We start from the raw sequence: 20,299 nt of genomic DNA, 5'->3' as shown, positions 1-20,299 counted from the left end.
ATATCCTGAGAGGTGTCCAAACTTTTAAACAGTTGGGTTAGAAGGTTAGGAATCGTAACTTTGGGCTTAGATACAAATACAAGAGCATCATCCGCTTAGAACATAATGTTGGACTCTGTTATCCCCCACCCTGATATCATAAATATATTGGTCAGATAGCAATGGCTACAACTTCTAGATCTAAATCAAACAGAAGAGGAGAAAGGGGACAGCCCTGCCTCATTCGTCTGTGTAACAGAAATGGGGCAGAAATAATACCTTTGGTCACTACCCTGGAAGTCAGGTTAGAGTACAAAAGTTTAATCCAAGCAAATAAATTGCTTACCAAATCCAAATTTTGCTAACACATGAAAAAGATAATCACAGGCTATGTGATTAAAGGCCTTTTTTGGCATCGAAATAAACAAGAGCTAAGGGTTCCTTAGTATCTCCTGAAGCAGCAATAATATCAGTCAGATGACACAAATTATCTGAGCTTTGTCTATTATGAAGGAAGCCTACCTGATTTATGTGTATAATGTGTGAGAGAAGTTCATCCAATTGCATAGCAAGAGCTTTGACTGAAATCTTAGCATCACAATTTATTGAAGAAATTGGCCTGTGATTTCTACATAGTCCAAGGTCTTTCCCAGGTTTAGAAATATCTGAAATTACAACATCTCTTAGAGTAGGCAGGAGAGTTTGCTCATTCTTGGCCTCATTGAATATGTTCAATAATCTGAATGTTAAAGTTACATAGAACTTTTTGTAAAATTAAGTTGAGAACCCAGCAACACCAGGAATCTTTGCAACTTTCATTTCTTTTACAGCTGGCATTAGTTCCGTTATTTCTAAAGGAGCAGCTAAAAGTTGCTTCTGATAATTAGAGATCTGTGGAAGAGACAATACACTAGAAAAGTCATCTACGGCATCTTTGCTGATTCTCTTTTCAGCTAAATATAGTTTTGAATAAAACTGCTGAAATTCTTCATTAATATCTGTGTTTTATATAATGTATTGCTACTATCATGAATAACACCCATCTTATTTCTGTTAGCCTTTTGCTTAAATCTATATGCCAATAGCTTGCTATCTTTCTTGCCAGATTCCCAGCAGTTTTGCTTCAAACAGAAGAAAGCAAACTCAGCCTTTTGGGACAGAAATTTGTTGATTTTGTATTTTAGATGAATGAGAGTTCTGAGTTCCTTTAGGAAGGGGGCAGATGCAGTCTACATCCAAGACCTTAATTTCCTTTGAAAGGGCATCAATTCCATGTTCTCTTCATTTCTTTTTAATGGAGGCATAAGAGATGATACTGTCTCTGACAAAAGCTTTAAAGGCTTCCCAAAGTGTGTCAGGTGATGAAGCAGTGGGGCATTGGTATTAAAAAAATGTTAACTCCTGCTGGATAGAGTTACCAAATGATGTATCAAACAGAAGAGATGTGTTTAATCTCCACATTTTAGTTGGGGGGTACATAACATGGGGACCTCAAAGACATATATAGATAAGCATGGTCAGATATAGTAATAGTACCAGTGACAGAATTGGTCAAGTTTTGTGAAAGTAGGAAATAGTCCAAACTAAAATGTGTTGAATGAGCTGCAGGAAACAAAACAAAACAAAAAACACCCCAAACCTATAGGCTCTGGCTGTAGGAATACCAGATCTCCACACATTTTGTCATTCTAAGTTAGCTATGTATGTTTTTTATATAGAAATGGAGAAGATTTATCAAGGATTAGATCTAGAATTTTGTTAAAATCAACAGCTATAATAAGGGTATGGTGGCCTTATACTATACTATACTATGGCATTTATACTCATAAAACGTTTATGAAAAAAATTGGGATCATCCAGGTTTGGCCTGTAAAGATTGCAAAAGAGGATTATAAAACTGCCAATTTCAATCTTAAGGACAGTGAATCCACCCTCATTGTCAGACCCTGTGATCAAAATATTAACATTCAATTTTTTATGTATTAGTACAGCAACACCCCTCACTTTAGAATTAAAGCAACTAGAAACTGAGAGGCCTACCCAATCTCTCTTCAGTTTATAAGCTTCAAGTTCTGTCAGACGCATCTTGTGGAGCATGTCAATGTTCTCTTTTTTCAGTACTGAATTACTTTTTTTTCTTTCAGTGGGGTTATTAAATTCTTTTATATTCCAGGAGATGCTTTAAATTATTGGAGCCATCATTGTTAAAATATACTGGATAAAATATAAAGTCGTTTTGTGAATAAATGAGAAATTGCAGATGTTCCTAAGTAGCATACAGCTCTTTCATATCTTAGCAACTAAAGCTATATAATCTAGGCAGAGGGTGTCACTTCCCAGTACATATTCCATAGGCATGGGAAGGAAATTCCCAGCATGGAAGAGTGATGAGAGGGAGGCAGAAAGAGGAATTAAATAAGCAAATAAACAAAATATAAAAAGATACAGGAGAGAGAAATACACACAAGTATCATACAATCCAAAAGAAGAATTTGTTTAAACTGTCCAAAAATACACACTTGACAATCAGAGGAGGTGGTTGGATCAGGTGAAATTTTGAGATTCTCACAACCCCTGGGCCCCAAACATTAAAATTATAGTAACTGTCTGCTAGCAACAGAACCTTGACACATTTGTCAATAAGAAAGCACCATCTAATAAAGCTACTACAAAAAATATAATTACTGATCAAATGATTGATTTTACATTGATCCTCTTTTTGAACAAGTTAAGGCAATAGGAAGTAAATTGATGATAACCTTTCAACACTTCAGCCCCGGTGAGAGAGAAATAAAGGAAAAGAAAAGAAACATACATATCAATATCTATGAGCTCACATCAACCTCTTTAGAGGGGCCATATCAGATCTCAGAGAGCCATACATTAATCCCATACAGTCAGCTCATTCCATAGATGTCTCTTCTTGTGAGGAAAGAGTGTGCAGAATTTGAGGCAATTTTTCTGCCTCCTAAGAGGAACTGAATGATACTGTCCCCTCATCATTCTTAATATGGAGCATTGCCAAATAAAATATTTCTAGTTTATCTTCCTGGCCAGCTGTTTTGCTTGGTTAAAACACTGCCCTCATTGCAACCACATCACAGGAATAATCTCAAAAGAGCTGTATTTTAATTGCTGTTTCTCTCCATACCAGCTCCTTTTTTCCCCCTCTGGATTTCTGCAGTATAACTCCCGTAGTGGTAAACTTCAGGAACTGTACAATCAATAGTCTAGGCTGATTTCCTGGAGCTGGCTAAGAAGCAAGAGCTCATTGTGCCCATTCTATGCCAAAACCAGAAGATCCAACAACTTAGTTAGCAGTTTAAGGACAAATTCAGAGGGTTTACCTTTCTCTAATCCTTTAGGAAAAAACACAATCCTCATGTTACATCATTGTGAGTGGTTTTCTAGATCAATTAGCTTGGTCTTAACAGTCTTGATGTCATTACAGTTCTTCATAACCTGCAATTTGTTCTCTTTGAAATCATTTTCCACATCAGAAATTCTGTGTTGTGCTTCACCCATCTGGATTGAGCTTGTAGCACACTCTGAATCTCAGTCGTGGCGGTCTGTAGGGTCAAAACTGTAAATTTAATTTCACCAGTATCTACGGTTGCCTGCAGTAGTACCACCCAATTGTGCTGCCTCAGGCTCGGGCATGTTTCTGTTTGTAGAAGTGGGGAGGCAGGTCTCGTCTGTTTTGGTTTTTTTTCCCTGTGTTTTTGGATTCAGAGAGGAAGACGCAGAACTAAAGGGCATCTTGCGGGCTTCCATAGTTGGAAGCAATATTTCTCTGGGTTGGATGGTGAGTTTCAGGGGACGGATATTTGGCGATTCCCCATTGGCTACTTTAGAGCTCAAGAAACCTGCATCCACCTCAGTCACAGTGCCCTCTGGTGTCCAAGCTTTGAATTTCTGAGTTTTAATTTGTTTACGTAGGACTATATTCTTGGGCATTTCCATTTCATTTCTTCACTGATAACACTGGGACAAACATTTATTTCTGGTTAGTTTCAAATTTACTGTCACGGGGCTGGTCTGCCACTCCAGTAGCGATGGCACGATGTGTGGCCACAGTGCAGTTCAGAGTTTGGGCTTAGGGCTCAGGAATTCGTTTCTCAGCTAGCAGGGATTGTGAGTTGCAGATGAGGGGTGGGGGGGCAGAGTGCACCCACTCAAACAAAGGGATAAAGAGCCTTTGTGTCACTCTTTAGCATCCCCTCTGGTCAGTTCAGGAGCAGAGAGGGATCTAGCTTTTTTTTCATTTAAGAAATGTTTTGGCCAGAGAGAGGAGGAAAATAGCAGAGATCTTCACAGCTCTGAGAAGTGTTTAGCTGGAAGAGTTCCCTCCCCCTCACCATGGAAAAACTCCTGATATCTGATACACTCCTTCTCTAAATTCTCTGCGTGGCTCATAATTTGCCATCCCTTCTGCTTCCCTTTGCACTTGCAGCAGATTTCCTCTTTATTTATGTTTTTCAGTTGTGTGATAATATCTGAGCAAGACAGTATACATCCTGTTGATGCCCCAAGTGCTCTGGGGTTCAGTCTTACAGTTATCATAATTAGTGCTAATGCTGTTCTCCTTTCCCAGATATCTTAACATTTTTTCCCTTCCTGCTAATTCAGCAAAAATATGTTCTTTAAAGGTCCACATTTCATGAAATATGCAGAAAGTATTTGTAATAGTTCTATAAGTTGTGCTAGCTTTTGGGTTTTCCATCCAGCTCTACAGTAAAGAAGTGATTTCTTCCTGTGCTACTCTACTAAAAATAATATTTATTTCTCTTGTGCCCATTTATTAAGTATTACTGCTACCAGAGCAGCAAAAACATATGTGTGTATGTTACATCTTCTAGTAATATCAATGTGTGCTCTTACAGAATTAATTTTGAAAGTTCAGCTGTTTGATATCAGCAACACCAGCATGAGGAGGTGCCTCTGTACCCTTTTCTTTCTTTTGCCTGCTATGTGCTGATCCCAGCCTTGATCCCAGAGTTATGTGACTTTGCAGTCTGCTCAGCATTGGAGGACAAGTGAACACAATCCCTGGAATAATGGTACAGATATAAGCTCAGTAATCAACAGAACAACGTTAATTTATTATTGGAAAAGGATGGCCCAGTGGATAGAGCTTTAGCCTGGAACTTGAGAACCCAGTTCTGTTATGATGTTAGGCCCAGAATGTTAAAAGATATTTAGGCATTTCTTTGCTCAGTGTTACAATACCTAACTGACTTAGGACTCTAAATCTTATCTTAAAAAGTCAGTTTGGAAGTTAGGACCCTATGGGTATGTCTACACTGCACACCCCAACCCCCCCCCAACCCCCCCCACCCTGAGACATTGAGTTTCAGAGCCCAGGTCAATTTACTTGGGCTCAAGGGGCTCGAGTTGCAGGGCTAAAAATAGCAGTGCAGACTTTTAGCCCAAGCCCGAATGTCGATGCTGCAATTTTCAGTCCCGCAGCCCAAGCCGCACAAGCCTGAGTCTGATGACCCGGGCCAGCCGCAGCTGTGCCAGAAATCTTTGATTGCCATGTTGACTTACATTAAGACTAATTGAAAGTCTATGGGACTTCAGCCCCTAAATCACTAAGGTGTTGCAACACATACATAACTTGGTCTCTCTTTGCCTCAGTTCCCCATTTCTAAAACAGGAATAAATGGTATTTCCCTACCTCACAGGGGTCTGGTGAGGGTAAATACATTACAAATTGTGAGGTGCTCAGGTATTTATCTGGAGGCAGCTCTTCTCCCGCAGCTGCTGTTAAAATATCTTGTTGAAAAAAGAAAGCAAACAAGTTGCAGCTATAGAAAAGGCATGTAACTTTTCCCCCACACATAACTCAAAAATGGCTCACTGGAAAATCTTCAAACTTGTTTTCAATATTGATCCTCAATGACAATTAGTGCACGAGACTGTCTTTACCAAGTTGGAGTTGAACATTTTCTTGGGGTTAAGTCCAATTTCAGACTTTCAGAAGTCACCAGTCTCAGTGGGTTAAAGCTTGGGGAATTTACAAATTATATTGGCACAGCTGACTGAATACGTACATTCTGTGACACCAAAAATTACAGAGAATTTACCAGAGCCATTGGGGCAGCCAGTAGGATTTGTAAGTTTTGTGAGAGAAAAAGTTGTATCTCAAAGAGCTTGAAAATCTTAAAAGTTCTCTGAAACCTGAGTGAAGTTCCCTCTAGAGGTTACAGTCTCTTCCAAGTGTCTCAAGGGCAGTATAACTTCTGCTTGCAGGTTATAGCCTGAACCAAAATAGGGACGAAGCGATCTATCAATCTAATCCTCTCTCTCTCTCTCTCTGTATGTGTGTGTGTGTGTATATATAAATACACACACACACACACACACATATACAGGAAGACTCTGTATGTATGTGTGTGACTATGTCCATACCAACCTATATATCTGTACAGAGGTCTTGGGCTTTCACCACAACTTGGAGTAGACAGAGCTGGCTGAAAAACATTCACAAACATTTTCATTGAAATCTTTTTTTTTTTTTTTTTCAAAAATGTCAAGCATTCTGCAAACTGGTCAAGAAACCGTGTAAGCTTTTTGCAAAGAAAAAAATATTGTTGATGTTTTGAAAATTTAAATTTTGTCAGCCAGCTCTGCATTCTGAAGAGGTTCTTCTCCCCTTCTTTGGCTCCCTGACAGTGTGGTCCTGCAGCAAAGACTTCCCTGGGTGTCACTAACTGTGAAAACTCCCGTAAGGGGCCTTCCTCAGCAGGAAAAGACTCGAGGAACAGTTTATGTAGAATGCATTCATGCTGCCGTCTTTTCTACTGCTGTCTTTGGGGAGCAGGGAATGTCCTTCTTGTTACTGACCCCTTTCCCTTCCCAGACACAGATCTCAAAACCCATGAAGGAACTGAGGCACAGAAAAATCAGGGTATCCGACTGAGCACCTTCCGTATGGGATGAGAAAGATCCATATGCAAGGTTCTTTGTATGCTAGAATTCATGAGGAAAGGATAAGGTTTAAAAAAACATAAAAAGAATTAAGCATATTAATCAACTACACATTAGTGGGAAAAAGAAACCATTTGGGTAGGTACAGAATTCATAATAAAGAGCAGATTCACACTGGCAGACTAAACAAGCAGATTTTAAACTGGGTGAATGGGCAACTGTATTGCAAAAAAATGATAGTAACTATGCTAGACTAAGTAATAACTGCCAAGTTCAGACATTATTGATAAATTAAAAAAAAAAAAAAAAAACTACGGAGAATACTTATTTTTTTCTAATAGATTCTATAATGCCCAGTGCTAGCAATATTATGAAGAACAATGTGGGAAGACTAGAGAGGCTCAGCATTCTTTTTTTTCCCCCCCACAGAAAATTTTGACTTTTTGGCAAATGTTTATAAACCAGAAATTTTCACCTGAAAACTTTCAGATGAAACCCAAAATTTTTGACTCAGAAATGCCACTGCACAGCTTCATGGGAGTTGTAACTCCTGTGCTCCCCTTCTCTATCAGCCAGGCTCCCAGGCTGGACTATATCTACCATGATGTACCTTTGTCTCCTCTCTTGCTGAGCCTGCGTATGAAGAACAGGAATCCCTATGGTGCATTTTGAGCGATGCACTCTGGTTGGGGACCCTGAAGGCACAGAGTAGAATGTGGGCATGAGGGAACCAAACTATAAGTCCTATGAGGAACCACAGTAGGTCTTCCAAAAACAAAACGAAAAACAAAATATTTCGTGTGTGTGTGGGAGGGGTATTCAATTTTTTGGACAAGAAGTCAAACTTTCCCTCAGAAAGTAGTATATTTTGCAAAAAAACAAAACAAAACAAAACAAAAAACACATTTTCTTGAAAACCCAGTTTTCCATCAAAAAACATTTGCAGCAGAAAATTTTCAAATAACCAACTCCCAAATAATTGAAAAGCCATTTTTCATTGGTCTTGCTTTCTAGAATTGCAGGATTAAACCATTAAATAAAAATATATGTGATTTTCTTCAATGTAGCAATATTTTGTTGTTTCTTTGTTGTATTTGTCTGTGCATACTGTATTATTTTGCTGCTGGTGGTATTCTCTGATCCCTCTGGGCCTGATTCTGATACCCTTGTTCAAACTGAATAGTACTTATTTCATGAGGACACTCAATCAACTTCAGTGAATCTACTTGAGAAGTAAAATACTACTCAACATAAGAAGGAGTATCAGCACCCAGCTCCCCTTTTAATATTTTTAATTTTATATATATTTTTTTTATTTTTATTTTCTTTTTTCTAACCTAACAATCCCCAAATATTCAGCGATTATAAAGTTATGCAGTTATAAAATAAAACCAATTTATTAAATTGTTCTGATCTTTTTTTTACACAACACAGCTTAGAAATGGTTTTGTTTGAAAAGTTCAAAGTTGCCATATGCATGGGATGTGTCTTCAGCCAAGTCTGGAAAAAATGGTTTAGAAATACTAAAGTTTCAAGTGGTTGAAAATTGCACTGTATATGTTTTCCACTGATATTTCAGGGCTAGATCGTGCCTAACAACACAGCTCTGAAGAAGGGGTGCTAGATAAATAGCACAAACCAAGGATGCATTGGTTCATGGACAGCCTTTGGAGGCACAATTTCCCACTCTAGTTCCCCTGCTCAAGAGTGGTATCATTTGTTGTTGTCCTATAACAAAAGCAAATTATGACACTCCATAAACCAGCTGTAGTTGGTGGGGTGGAGTCAATGCTCCACTCCATGTGCCCATATTCCACACTCATATGCTCCAGGGGGTATAGTAGGCCAGCAGCAACCTCTTACTTCAGTTCAACTGCACCCGAGTCTGGATAGCTTGCACACAGAAGTAAGGAAAATTCTTACTCTCCCTCACATCCGTATGTGTGAATATGTAGTCCAAGTCACATTATGGCCCTTAAGCCTTAAAACATTGATATTTTGCTGGTGGCCAGACAAGTGTATGGTTTAGAGCATACAATTTGTTCAAAGGCTCCAAAGGTTTAATAATATATCAAGATCCAGAGATCCAAATATATCCATTCAAAAGCATGCAAACATCTGAATCCCTGTGCATTGAAATGAGTGCAGCTGTGATCCCAAACGTAAAAACATTCAAACACTCAGTGAGTTTATATGAATCTCCCTTCAATGTTCAAAATATAAAGGCACACAAGTACACTCTGCATTCATTTCAGGGGTAGACCTCCCATCCCTGAATACAATGCTCCATCATGATCTGAACAGAATGAAAGCTCCAAGTTGGCAAAGGGCTAGATTGCACCATTTAGTCACCGCCCTGTGGGGGGATAGTGCAGAGTCATATCGTTCCCGGGGCAGTGCCGGAGGCCTTCCTTTGGGATACAGACCTCTAGGACTGAGAGGGAGTTCAGTTTCCTTCAGTCCTTGGTTTCTCTTGTAAGAATGTCAGCCATAGTGACAATTCATAGTGGCGTAGTGGTGGTGGCTTTATAATCATCAACTAGGAACTGCACTGAGACTGCAAACAAAACATTTCTCCAACTCATTTAAATAAAACAACCACCATGAGTGGATAAAAAGACTATAAAGCGTACATGCTGGGTATAAAAGAGAACAGAATATAAAAATGGAATAACATTTTCTAAAAGACTATTTTTGAAATATAGTCCTGGTTATTCATAGTTCACAATACAATGTGTACAAATATGATGTCCTTGGAATCAGCCAGTTGAACATTGATAGATTAGAGTTTCCACCTCCTGATAAGCATTGTGTGGAAACAGAGCACAATTGCTTTGTTCAATGAGACATCCCAGACAAAACAGAGTCCCACTTCTTATAGATTAATGTCTTTGATTTACCTTCATTGTCCCTTAGGGTAAAGTTGGGATTCAAAGAAAGGCCTTCATCAAGAGAATAATGGAATCTTGGCCCATTTGCAGAGTTATCTTTGTCAGTGGCTCTGATAGTCTGAATGACCTGAAATATAAATTAAATAGTAAATGTGTTGAAATTTCAACTTGACCCAAATATTACCTGACCTCAGCACAATCTTTAAGCTTAGCTTATTTTAATTTTCTACTTGGCTGCAGCCAAATTCAACCCATGAAACTACTGGCCCATTAGCTTGATTTCTCTCAAATGAAATATTTTAGGACCCATACTATGGAGCAAGCTAAAAGCATCCATACTTCACAATATTTTAATATGAGTCAGGACCTTGCTACAAATATTTTCCTTATCATTAATATGCATACTGGGGACTTGCAGAATTACAGTTTTCCATAAACACCTGTTTTCTGAGAGACAAGACAATAATTAGACAAATGTCTCCAATATAAAGCATCTTCTGTGTGTTGTCCCTACTAATGAAATGCAAAAGCAGTTGACGCTTTTTCCACTCTAACAATGCTTAGGCAAAACAATTGTTAAATCAGAGTGACAGACACTCAACACAAGCATTGTGTTTAAATCCCCTTTTAGGACTCAGTACCAAATTGTAAGAGAGCAGAAGATGAAGAGCAGCAGCCATAACCGGTTTTAGTTTGGCTTACCCCAGAGTAACATTAGATTAAATATATTGAGACAGACACCATGATTAGGAGAGCCAGGTTTGAAAGATAAGATTCCTATAACCCAAATCCCTACTGATTTTTCAAATTGAATGCAACCCAAAACTTTACTAGGCTTTTGCAATGTTTGACTGAATATTTTTCACCTTTCACTTTCATTTTCTTGGTGGGACTGGAAATTCAAGTGCCAAAATAGTGTAAAAGAAAGACTGTTCTTAAGGTATTTCTGGATAAGACTGAATAAACTGCTGCACACAAATGACCAGAAATCCAGGGAGGGAAATACATTTTCTCATGAGATTTCCTGCTCAGTTTTGTAGACTGATAAGTGTCCAAATGTTTATAGACTCATCCACACTGAACTTCTTTTAGGGCTGTTAGGGGTGCTGCTGTATTAAAAGCTGAAGTACACAGGCTTGTCTCAATGTCCACTTACACAGGAGTGGCAAAGCAAAAGAAAGAAATGATATTTTTAAAGCTAATATAATACAACAATTACTGTATAATCAGTAGAGTCTGAGTCTGAAGCAGATAAGAAGGCAAACAATATTTTCTGATAATTATTTTTTATTGGGAGTTGGGGGGAAGATTTGATATTTTTAAAAGTAGCCACAATAAATTATTTGCGAGATTGTAAGCAATCAAGGCAATTATTTGCCAGATTGTAAGCAATCAAATTACATCTCAGATCATCTATAATCTTGAAGTCTGCAGCTAAGCAGCCTCATACTACAGCACCCCCTGTTAAAACTTTGGTAAGCAGCTAATTGCTCTACATTACATTTTGAAAAGGTGGTAAACCCCAAGAGGCATATCTGTAATTGAAATGGCCTTGCAAAATGAAAGAAGGATTGACATGCCTTACCTGATCAGCCTAAATTCAGATATTTCATTCTTAATGTTTAGAGATACTTGGGGAGGGAATATTTTCAATTTCAAGTACGTCAGTTTTTTGGGACTACTGAAATTTCTTTTCACAGTTTTTTTTCTTTTTTTCCTTTAATAGCTAGTTAAAATGTAGATCAAAGGCCTGAGAAAATGAAAGTGTGTTTCATTAAGTAATAGTTCCAAAAACTTGGCTGTTTATTAGCAAAAATACTTTATATTGTCATACATTGTACACTTTTCTTTGACAAACTATGTTTTTGCTAATGGATTAATCTTGGGGCTCAATCCTGCTTTACTCATATAAGTAGCTCTATCTGACTACACTCAGTATGGAAGACTGGACCAAATTTTCCTCTCAGATGCATGTGCCTTCCATTGAAATGCATCCCTGAGTAAGTAGCCTTTGGTTGCAATTTGAAGGCCTCATCCTAAAAGAGCAAGTAAGTCATGGAAAGCCAGCATTTCTGCTTAGGCGAGATAAAATCAGTGTTCTCGCTTTTATTTGACATTGAGGACTTCTAGAGATACAGAGGGGTGGAAGATTAAGAACTTTTGAGCCACCACTCCACTATTAGAAATAAATGATCTTTAACAATACTGAAATGCATGCATTTTTTTGTCCAGTTTTTCATGACGGAACGTACCGTGGGCACTGTGGTTGATGCAAGGAAAATCTTACTATCCAAATGTGTAAAAATGTACCTCTCTCATTTATCTAACATTTCAGGCCAATGATTTTACAGGATCTTGTTTCAGATACATGCCACAGTTTTTCAATACTCTATCTCAAGGTTTCTGTGCCACAGAAGAATTGGTAGGGTGTCTTTAGTAGCACTTTAAATCTCAAGAAAATACCCTAGCTATATTCTCTGATTTTTGCATGTGAAAATCCATGTTTACTCTACTTTAAGCCATATAACTGAGAAAGTCTATAGTCAATTGAAAACACGCAATGTGGAAACAACACTTTTTCATGTACAAAGTGTGTACATCGGGGCTGACTGAATTTTTTTGTTCAAATTGTTTCTCAACAGAAGTTTGGGTTTTTGACAAAATTAATTTGCTTCATGAAACATGTCTGCATTCCACAGAAAACATTAAGTTTTCAGTGCCAAAGAGAGGGGAATAATCACTTCCCTCGATCTGCTGGCAATGCTCCTACTAACACAGCCCAATATGCCATTGGCCTTCTTGGCAACAAGGGCACACTGCTGACTCAATTCCAGCTTCTCATCCACTGTAATCCCCAGGTTCTTTTCTGCAGAACTTAGCCAGTAGGTCCCCAGCCTATAGCGGTGCATAGGATTCTTCTTTCCTAAGTTCAGGACTCTGCACTTGTCCTGGTTGAACCTCATCAGATTTCTTTTGGCCCAATTCTCCAATTTATCTAGATCACTTTGGACCCTATCCCTCCCCTCCATCATATCTACCTCTCCCCCCAGCTTAGTGTCATCTACAAACTTGCTAAGGGTGCAATTCATCCCATCATCCAAATAATTAATAAAGATGTTGAACAAAACCGGCCTCAGGACTGTCCCTTGGGGTACTCCACTTGATATCGGCTGCCAACTAGATATCGACCCTTTGATCACTACCTAATGAGCCTGACAATCTAGCCAGCTTTCTATCCACCTTATAGTCCATTCATCCAAACCATACTTCTTTAACTTGCTGGCAAGAATATTGTGGGAGACCATATCAAAAGCTTTGCTAAAGTCAAGATATATCACATCCACCACTTTCCCCATATCCACAGAGCCAATTAGCTCATCATAGAAGGCAATCAGGTTGGTCAGGCATGATTTGCCCTTGGTGAATCTATGTTGACTGTTCCTGATCACTTTCCTCTCCTCCAAGTGCTTCAAAATGGATTCCTTGTGGACCTGCTCCATGATTTTGCCGGGGACTGAAGTGAGGCTGACCCTAACCCTAACCCTAGCTATTGAATTTGAAATGCTTCATGAAATTGGGTCGATATTTTGTTGCAGAAGAAAACTGGGCGGGGTGGGGGGAGAAGAGGGAAAGGTGCAACAATGTCAAAATGTCCTATTTCAACATTTGGGAATGAAATATTTTTGCTTCATTTTTTGTATTGTATTATATTGTAGGATGTTATATAATGTATAATACAAAATAAAAAAAATCCTCAAAATCTACATGAAGCATTGAAAAAAATTCCTTCTTGATGAATTTCGAAATAATTGGTTCCCTTTCCTATTTGTAATTAAGCCAAAATATTTTGGAAAATGGAATTTCTGTCCTCCTCTAGTGAGGTATATATATATGGATGGAGGGATTTCTCATATATGAGTCTTGTTCTTCCTGCCAGACATTTAATCAGCTTCTCAAACTTTATCACACAGTTCAGATGAAAGTTTTGCTATCATTTATTGGGTCTGGATAATATCCATAATTGGAGTCTGAATAGTTCCAGAATACAAGGACCTTGAACTCTGATCTACATTATATGCTATTTCCCCCTCATTAATAAATTAACATGCTTTGAAATATCCTGTAATTTGTTTAATAAGGATTACACCATAGAAGAGGATTTTATTTTACAAATGAATTGAAACACGTATGAGTAAAAGTCTTTCTGTCCGATGGTCAAATTCTGTCCTGGCATAAGCTGGCACAACTCTAATTCACTTCAAGGGGAATTGCCCTCTCTTATGATTGATTTGAATTTGGTCCTGTGTCTCAAGCTATATTTATTGTGCATCAGTCAGCAGTTCTTGTGGGATACAGAATGTATCTGCTAAGCAAGGTGAAAGCCAGACTAGGAAAGTCATGAGCAGAATGTTCAAATGGTCTTCTCCTCACAAGTGTTTTGATTGGGAGATCCTTTTGCGGATTCATTGAAATAATTCCTTTCTAACACTACGTTTTATTGAATTAAAAACAAAATCAATTGTGCTCTTGGGAAGAGAGGGAGAAACAGAAGGAAAGACTGTGGAAATCAGTGTCGCTGTTATTTTCCCCACCTCAAACTTATCCCCAAACCTGTACCTAAAAACGCCCACTAAAAAAATCCCACAGGTTTATGGAATTAAAAACAAAATAAATCCAGTATGTTAAGTCTGCTTTATTCTGCTTAACTGGACACTGGAGGATTATCACTTTGTAAGGAAAACCTTAGGCAGTTTAGGGCCGCTGTGGGGCTACCTGCACTCTCATCCTAGCTGCTGGGGCAGGAGGAATGGCTGGGCCAAAAAGGTACGGCCAGGGGAATCCCTGACTGCTGGTACAGCCTCTTAGGACCCTGGGCAACTAGCATAAAATAAAGCAGCTCTTAGGATGTCATTGTGCCCCCCCCTTGAATTTTAGAACTCATCTGCAGCTGAGAATCTGCCCTACTATGTGATTGACTTCTTAGGTAAAACGGGTTAGAAATTCTCTGGTGGAACAGTTTTCCATTGGAGAATGCAGGTTTCTCAACATTGAAATATTTTGAGGAGAAGGTTTGATTTCAACAAAGGTCGAACAGAACCCAGCCAGGGCTCTGACGGAATCCTGCCAGCCAGATAGGTTTCCATCAGACACTCACCTGGTTTCCTGCCAGCTCGCCCACCCAACTCTTCTAAAGTCTGCCACGCAGGCTTTAGGGAAGACAGGAGCCTGAAAGTGCTGGCTTCAAGCTCTAAGGTTCTCAGCTTTGCTGAGGCTCTCAGGGCTTCCAGGATCTTGGCTCCCCATCAGCCCACCAGGCATAATTTCATTGAAATATTTTCATTGATATATTTTCATTGAAATATTCATTGAAATATTCATTGAAAATATTTTCAATATTTCATTGAAACATTGAAATATTTTGAGGAGAAGGTTTGATTTCAACAAAGGTCGAACAGAACCCAGCCAGGGCTCTGACGGAATCCTGCCAGCCAGATAGGTTTCCATCAGACACTCACCTGGTTTCCTGCCAGCTCGCCCACCCAACTCTTCTAAAGTCTGCCACGCAGGCTTTAGGGAAGACAGGAGCCTGAAAGTGCTGGCTTCAAGCTCTAAGGTTCTCAGCTTTGCTGAGGCTCTCAGGGCTTCCAGGATCTTGGCTCCCCATCAGCCCACCAGGCATAATTTCATTTCAAAATTACTGATTTCCCTAAATGATTTTTTAAAAATTCTGTTTTGTGGAGAAAATTGATTTTGGGAGAGGTGAGAATTTATTTTGGGGGGAGGTACTGATTTTGTGGGAGGCAAATCTATTCATTCTGCTATGAGAAGAAAGAAGTGATTGTGTGACGGGGTGAGTACATGGTGCACAGGGGAGAAGAAAACTTGGGATGAGGCCTAGGTGTATTGTCGTGGGGTGTTTTTCTTAGAAAAGCCAGTCACAACTTATTTTCCCTTCCTAGGCATAGACCAGAGATTTTGCTTCATCTGTAGTGTCCTCAAGGGGAAGGGAGTTACACAGAGAGAAAGGATGAGAGACAGAGATGTAGAAATTAGCGATAAGCATGGTAATTGTATGTAAATGTTAATGTGGAAATCATGAAAATTTAATGTAAATTAGTAATCATTCTTTTTGATGGGCCAATGTAGGAAAGTCTGGGATTGATCAACCATCGTGTATTGGTGTTAATCTTGATTCTTTAGTTCTTCCCTTAATTTAATTTTTCCTCTGCTATTTCATATGTAGCATCAAGCAGTGGGTCTGAGAGTTTAAATCTGTCTCAAAAGATATCTCTAGGGCAAAGTGCTTCAATCATTTCTTTAAATTGCTCATTTTGTGCTACATTGAAGGCAGTGTCAGCATAAAAGAAGTTTATAAATTATCAAGTTCAAGTCTTTGCCTTTCAGTTGCTTTTCTGGGATAATCATTCACCAACTGAATATACACATTATTCTTTTTCATTTCCTGAAAGTTGAAGAAAAACAAAGAGTTTCCCGAATTAAATTGATATTGAAAAGCTGCTGAAAGACTGTAAACAAGGGTTTTAATTATTGCGACTTTCAAACAGAAGATAACAACATAGACCAGTGCTACTCCAAGTGGTGGTCCGCGGACCGATGCCGGACCGCGAGCCATCGGCTGCCGGTCTGCAGACATATTGGAAAAAAAAAATTGCTGGTCCCCCACATCAGATAGCTTGAGAAGCACTGACATACACAATGCCTCACTTCCAGGATCATTAAAACAGTAGATGTTCTGCTTTTCCACTTCAAAAGACAAAGTATCATTCACTGGCACATTTGATCTTAAAGAATCTTTACATTTTTATTTAGAATTACCTATTTTCATTACTTCAGTTCACTGAGGGCTTTTTTTTTTTTTTTTACTTTTTTCAACTTCAGACATATTTAATCAGTGACTAATGAACAATGTTTATAATCACTAAATATTTATCAACCATTTGCAGTATTGATCAGCAGCTTTCACATGTACTGCAACTAGAATGAGAAACAACCCCTTAATCAATTCAATATTGTGAAGCCTGAAAAACTAATAATCATGTTATCAAGTGCCCTGACTCCTTCCAAGAGTTTCCAGATTCTAGCAAACCACGCAGTTCTAAGAGTTCACAGTGCTATCAAGGACTATCAGTTGTTCTGTCCCAGTTATTTATACATATTTATATATCTATATCTATCTATATCTATATCTATATATAGATATTCATGTAAATACTTCAGATGAACTTAAATCCAAGAGAGTCCAACAACAGCAACTGATTAAAACAGAAATAAAATATTCACAAAAAGCTGGGACAGTGTGGGAGGAGTGTTGGACCCAAAACCCATGTGTTTTTCACAGACCTGCAAAGTAACTCATCAGGAAGGCTGCAGTATAGTTGTAGCCTAGTCAGTCCCAGGATTTTAAAGACACAAGATGGGTGAGGTAATATCTTTAATTTAACTAACTTCTGATGGTGAGAGAGACAATCTTTTGAGCCACACAGCTCTCTTTTTAGGTCTGGGAAAGGTACTCTGAGCATCACAGCTAAATGCAAGATGGAGCAAATTGATTAACATAAGTAGTTTGCACATATTCTAAGGAACCATTCAAGGTAGATGCTAACTATGTACGCTAAACAATCTGCTCCAACTTGCACTTAACTGTGATGCTCAGAGTACCTTTCCCAGAGTTGAAGAAAAGCTTTCTGTGGCTCAAAAGATTGTCCTTTTCACCAACAGATGTTGGTCCAATAAATGATATTACCTCACCCGCCCTATCTCTCATCAGGAAGTGATATTTGAAAAGCAAGTTTTAGTCATACATTTATACATTGCTGTTATACATCTGATTTCTTACATAAATTATGTTTTTCGTTAGATGGAACTTTTAAACTGAAGTACTTAATATTTTCAAAAATGAAAATGTATGAAACCCAAGAAATGCTGAGCAATATTTTGCTATTGTAATTATTAGTACAGAACCTCAACTCAGGGCTTGTCTACACTACCGCTTAAGTCAATGTAACTTTTTCGCTCAGAGATTTGAAAAAAAACACCCCCTCGAGCGATGTACGTTACATTGACTTAAAGTGCTGTCTACATTGCATTATGTTGTGGGGAGACACTTTCTCACCAACATAGCTTCTGCCTCTCAACATAGCACTTCTTCGCTGATGTAGTGCGGTGGTGAAAACAAGCTCTTAGTGTTTACATTTTAGCCCTCTGCTTTCAGAAACAGGATTCTTCTGGTTATAGTCCTTCCTACCTCTAGGATTCAATCAAGTTTTAATTTCCAAACCAAGCTATTTTACTAAAGAGGGGATAGCCCCTTACAACTGGAATGCCTTCTGTGAACTATCCTCTTTTCTTGCAAATCCCTACTCTAATTCCATTTTTGCTGTGACCCTAAAGTAAATTTTCCATTGTGTTGACTATTTGTAGAGTTCAAGGAAAATGTTAAGGCCCAAGTCTGTATTAAAATAAAGAAAAATATTTTTCTCTGTTAAATTGTTCTTTTAACAGCTAATTTGATTTTTACTCACAACAGTGTAAAGTGAAGCAATCTTATGGAGTTGCTTGACAATTTATTTGCCCTGTGATTAGCTGAAGTGAATGCCTATTTTTTGTGAAATGTAAAATTGGGTGTTTGAATCTATATGTTTTTTTATAATCAAATAAGAAAATACAATTCCAGCTTTTATGTTTTCTATGTTTCCTAACTCAAAAAGTGTTGCATCCAACATGGGGGAATTCTTTATTAGATCTTGTCTTAACAGGTAAAGAAGAAATGATCACAGAACTAAAAATTAATGGTAACTTAAGTATAAGTGATCATGATTTGATCACATTTATAATGTGCAAGCATAATAAAGTCCAGACCAGCAATCTATACACTTGGTGCTTTAATTGGGCTAGTTTCACAAAGCTATAAATAATTATGAACCAAATCAGCTGGGAGGAAGAATTTAACAAGAAGACTGTGAATGATAATTGACAGTCTTTTAAGAATACTTTACAAGATGCCCCAAAATTGAAGGCAGCTCCATAAAAATGGAAGTTGATAATAATGACAATAAATCAGAAGTAAGGAAGTGTAGAAAATTTATAAGGGAAGGAAAGAGACAAGAGGGGAAATCTATGTCCAACAGATTTAAGGACAATAAAAAGGAGTTTAAATATACTAGGAGCAAAAAGAACCTTGACAATGGTATTGGTCTGTTACTAGATGGAAATCGTAGAATTATCCATAGTAATGCAGAGAAGGCAGAAGTATTCAATAAATATTGTGGTTCCATATCTGGGGAACAAACAGATGATATAGTTTCATCAGATGGTGATGATAACACTCTTTCCATTCCACTCGTATTTCAGGAGGATGTTAAACAGAAGCTAATTAAGTTAGACATTTTGAAATTAGCAGATCCAGATAAATTGCATCCAAGAGTTTTAAAAGAGCTGTCTGAAGAGCTTACTGGACCATTAATGTTGAAGTCTTGAAGCACTGGGGAAGTTCCTGAAGAATGGAAGAAAGCTAATGTGCCAATTTATAAAAAGTGTAAAGGAGGTGACCCAGGTAACTATAGGTCTGTCAGCATGACAACAGTCCCAGGCAAGATAATGTAGCAGCTGATATAGGACTCAAATGATAACGAATTAAAGGAGTCTAATGTAATTAATGCAAATCAACAAGGATTTATGGAAAACAGACCCTGTCACACAAATTTATCTTTTTTTATGAGATTACATGCTTGGTTGATAAAGATAATAGTGTTGATGAATATACTTAGACTTCTGGAAGGTGTTTGAGTTGGTACTGAACAACACTTTCATTAAAAAAATTAGAATGACATAAAATTAACATGCCACACATTAAAAGGATTAAAAACTGGCTAACTAATAGGTCTCAAAATGTAACTGAAATGCGGAATTGTCATCAAGCAGGTGTGTTTCCAGTGAGGTCCCTCAGGGATCAGATCTTGGTTCTACATTTAACATTTTTATCAGCGACCTGGAATAAAATATAAAAACTTCACTGATAAAGTGGACAGATGACACAAAAATGGGGGAGTGTAAGTAATGAAGAAAACAGGTCACTGATTCAGATCAATTGGGATCACTTGGTAAACTGGGCACAAACAAACAGGCGTTTTAATGCAGCTAAATGTAAATGTATTAATCTAGGGAAAAGATACAAAATTGGGATTTTGTGTCAAGCTGGGAGTACTTTAAACTAGATATGTGCGGAGTCTAAGAATCTAAGAATTGAGGTTGCTTGATGCAATGAGTTCCTTAATGGGACATCCTATTGGTCATTCTCATCAATTGTGGCTAAGTCAGGATAAATAAAAGTAATAAAATGTCTTTTAAATTATTCTGAACCATCATATCTATCTGAACCATCACACCTTTTATCATAAGTAATGGTTAACTTACAATGTACCCTCATTTTTCCTCTCCTCTTTCTTAATATCTGTCAAACTCATTTGTTGCATCTT

The 20,299-nt window shown here is 38.0% G+C and overlaps 1 protein-coding gene across 9 annotated transcripts in view; it reads right to left on the bottom strand.

The window, feature by feature from the left end:
• The window catches only part of CDH18 (cadherin 18), an 831,624-nt gene that overhangs the window by 16,085 nt on the left and 795,240 nt on the right, over positions 1 to 20,299 (bottom strand). For all 9 annotated transcript variants that reach the window (XM_048839639.2, XM_075125429.1, XM_048839637.2 and 6 more), the window contains one exon: positions 9,813 to 9,930. In XM_048839639.2, coding sequence (XP_048695596.2) covers positions 9,813 to 9,930 — 118 coding nt within the window. The remainder of the gene's footprint in view (positions 1 to 9,812; positions 9,931 to 20,299) is intronic.

This window comes from Caretta caretta, chromosome 2, assembly GCF_965140235.1.
Source record: "Caretta caretta isolate rCarCar2 chromosome 2, rCarCar1.hap1, whole genome shotgun sequence".
NCBI classification, from domain to species: Eukaryota; Metazoa; Chordata; order Testudines; family Cheloniidae; genus Caretta; species Caretta caretta.
Note: the sequence above shows the minus strand (reverse complement) of the source record. Positions and strands in the feature narration are given on the sequence as shown.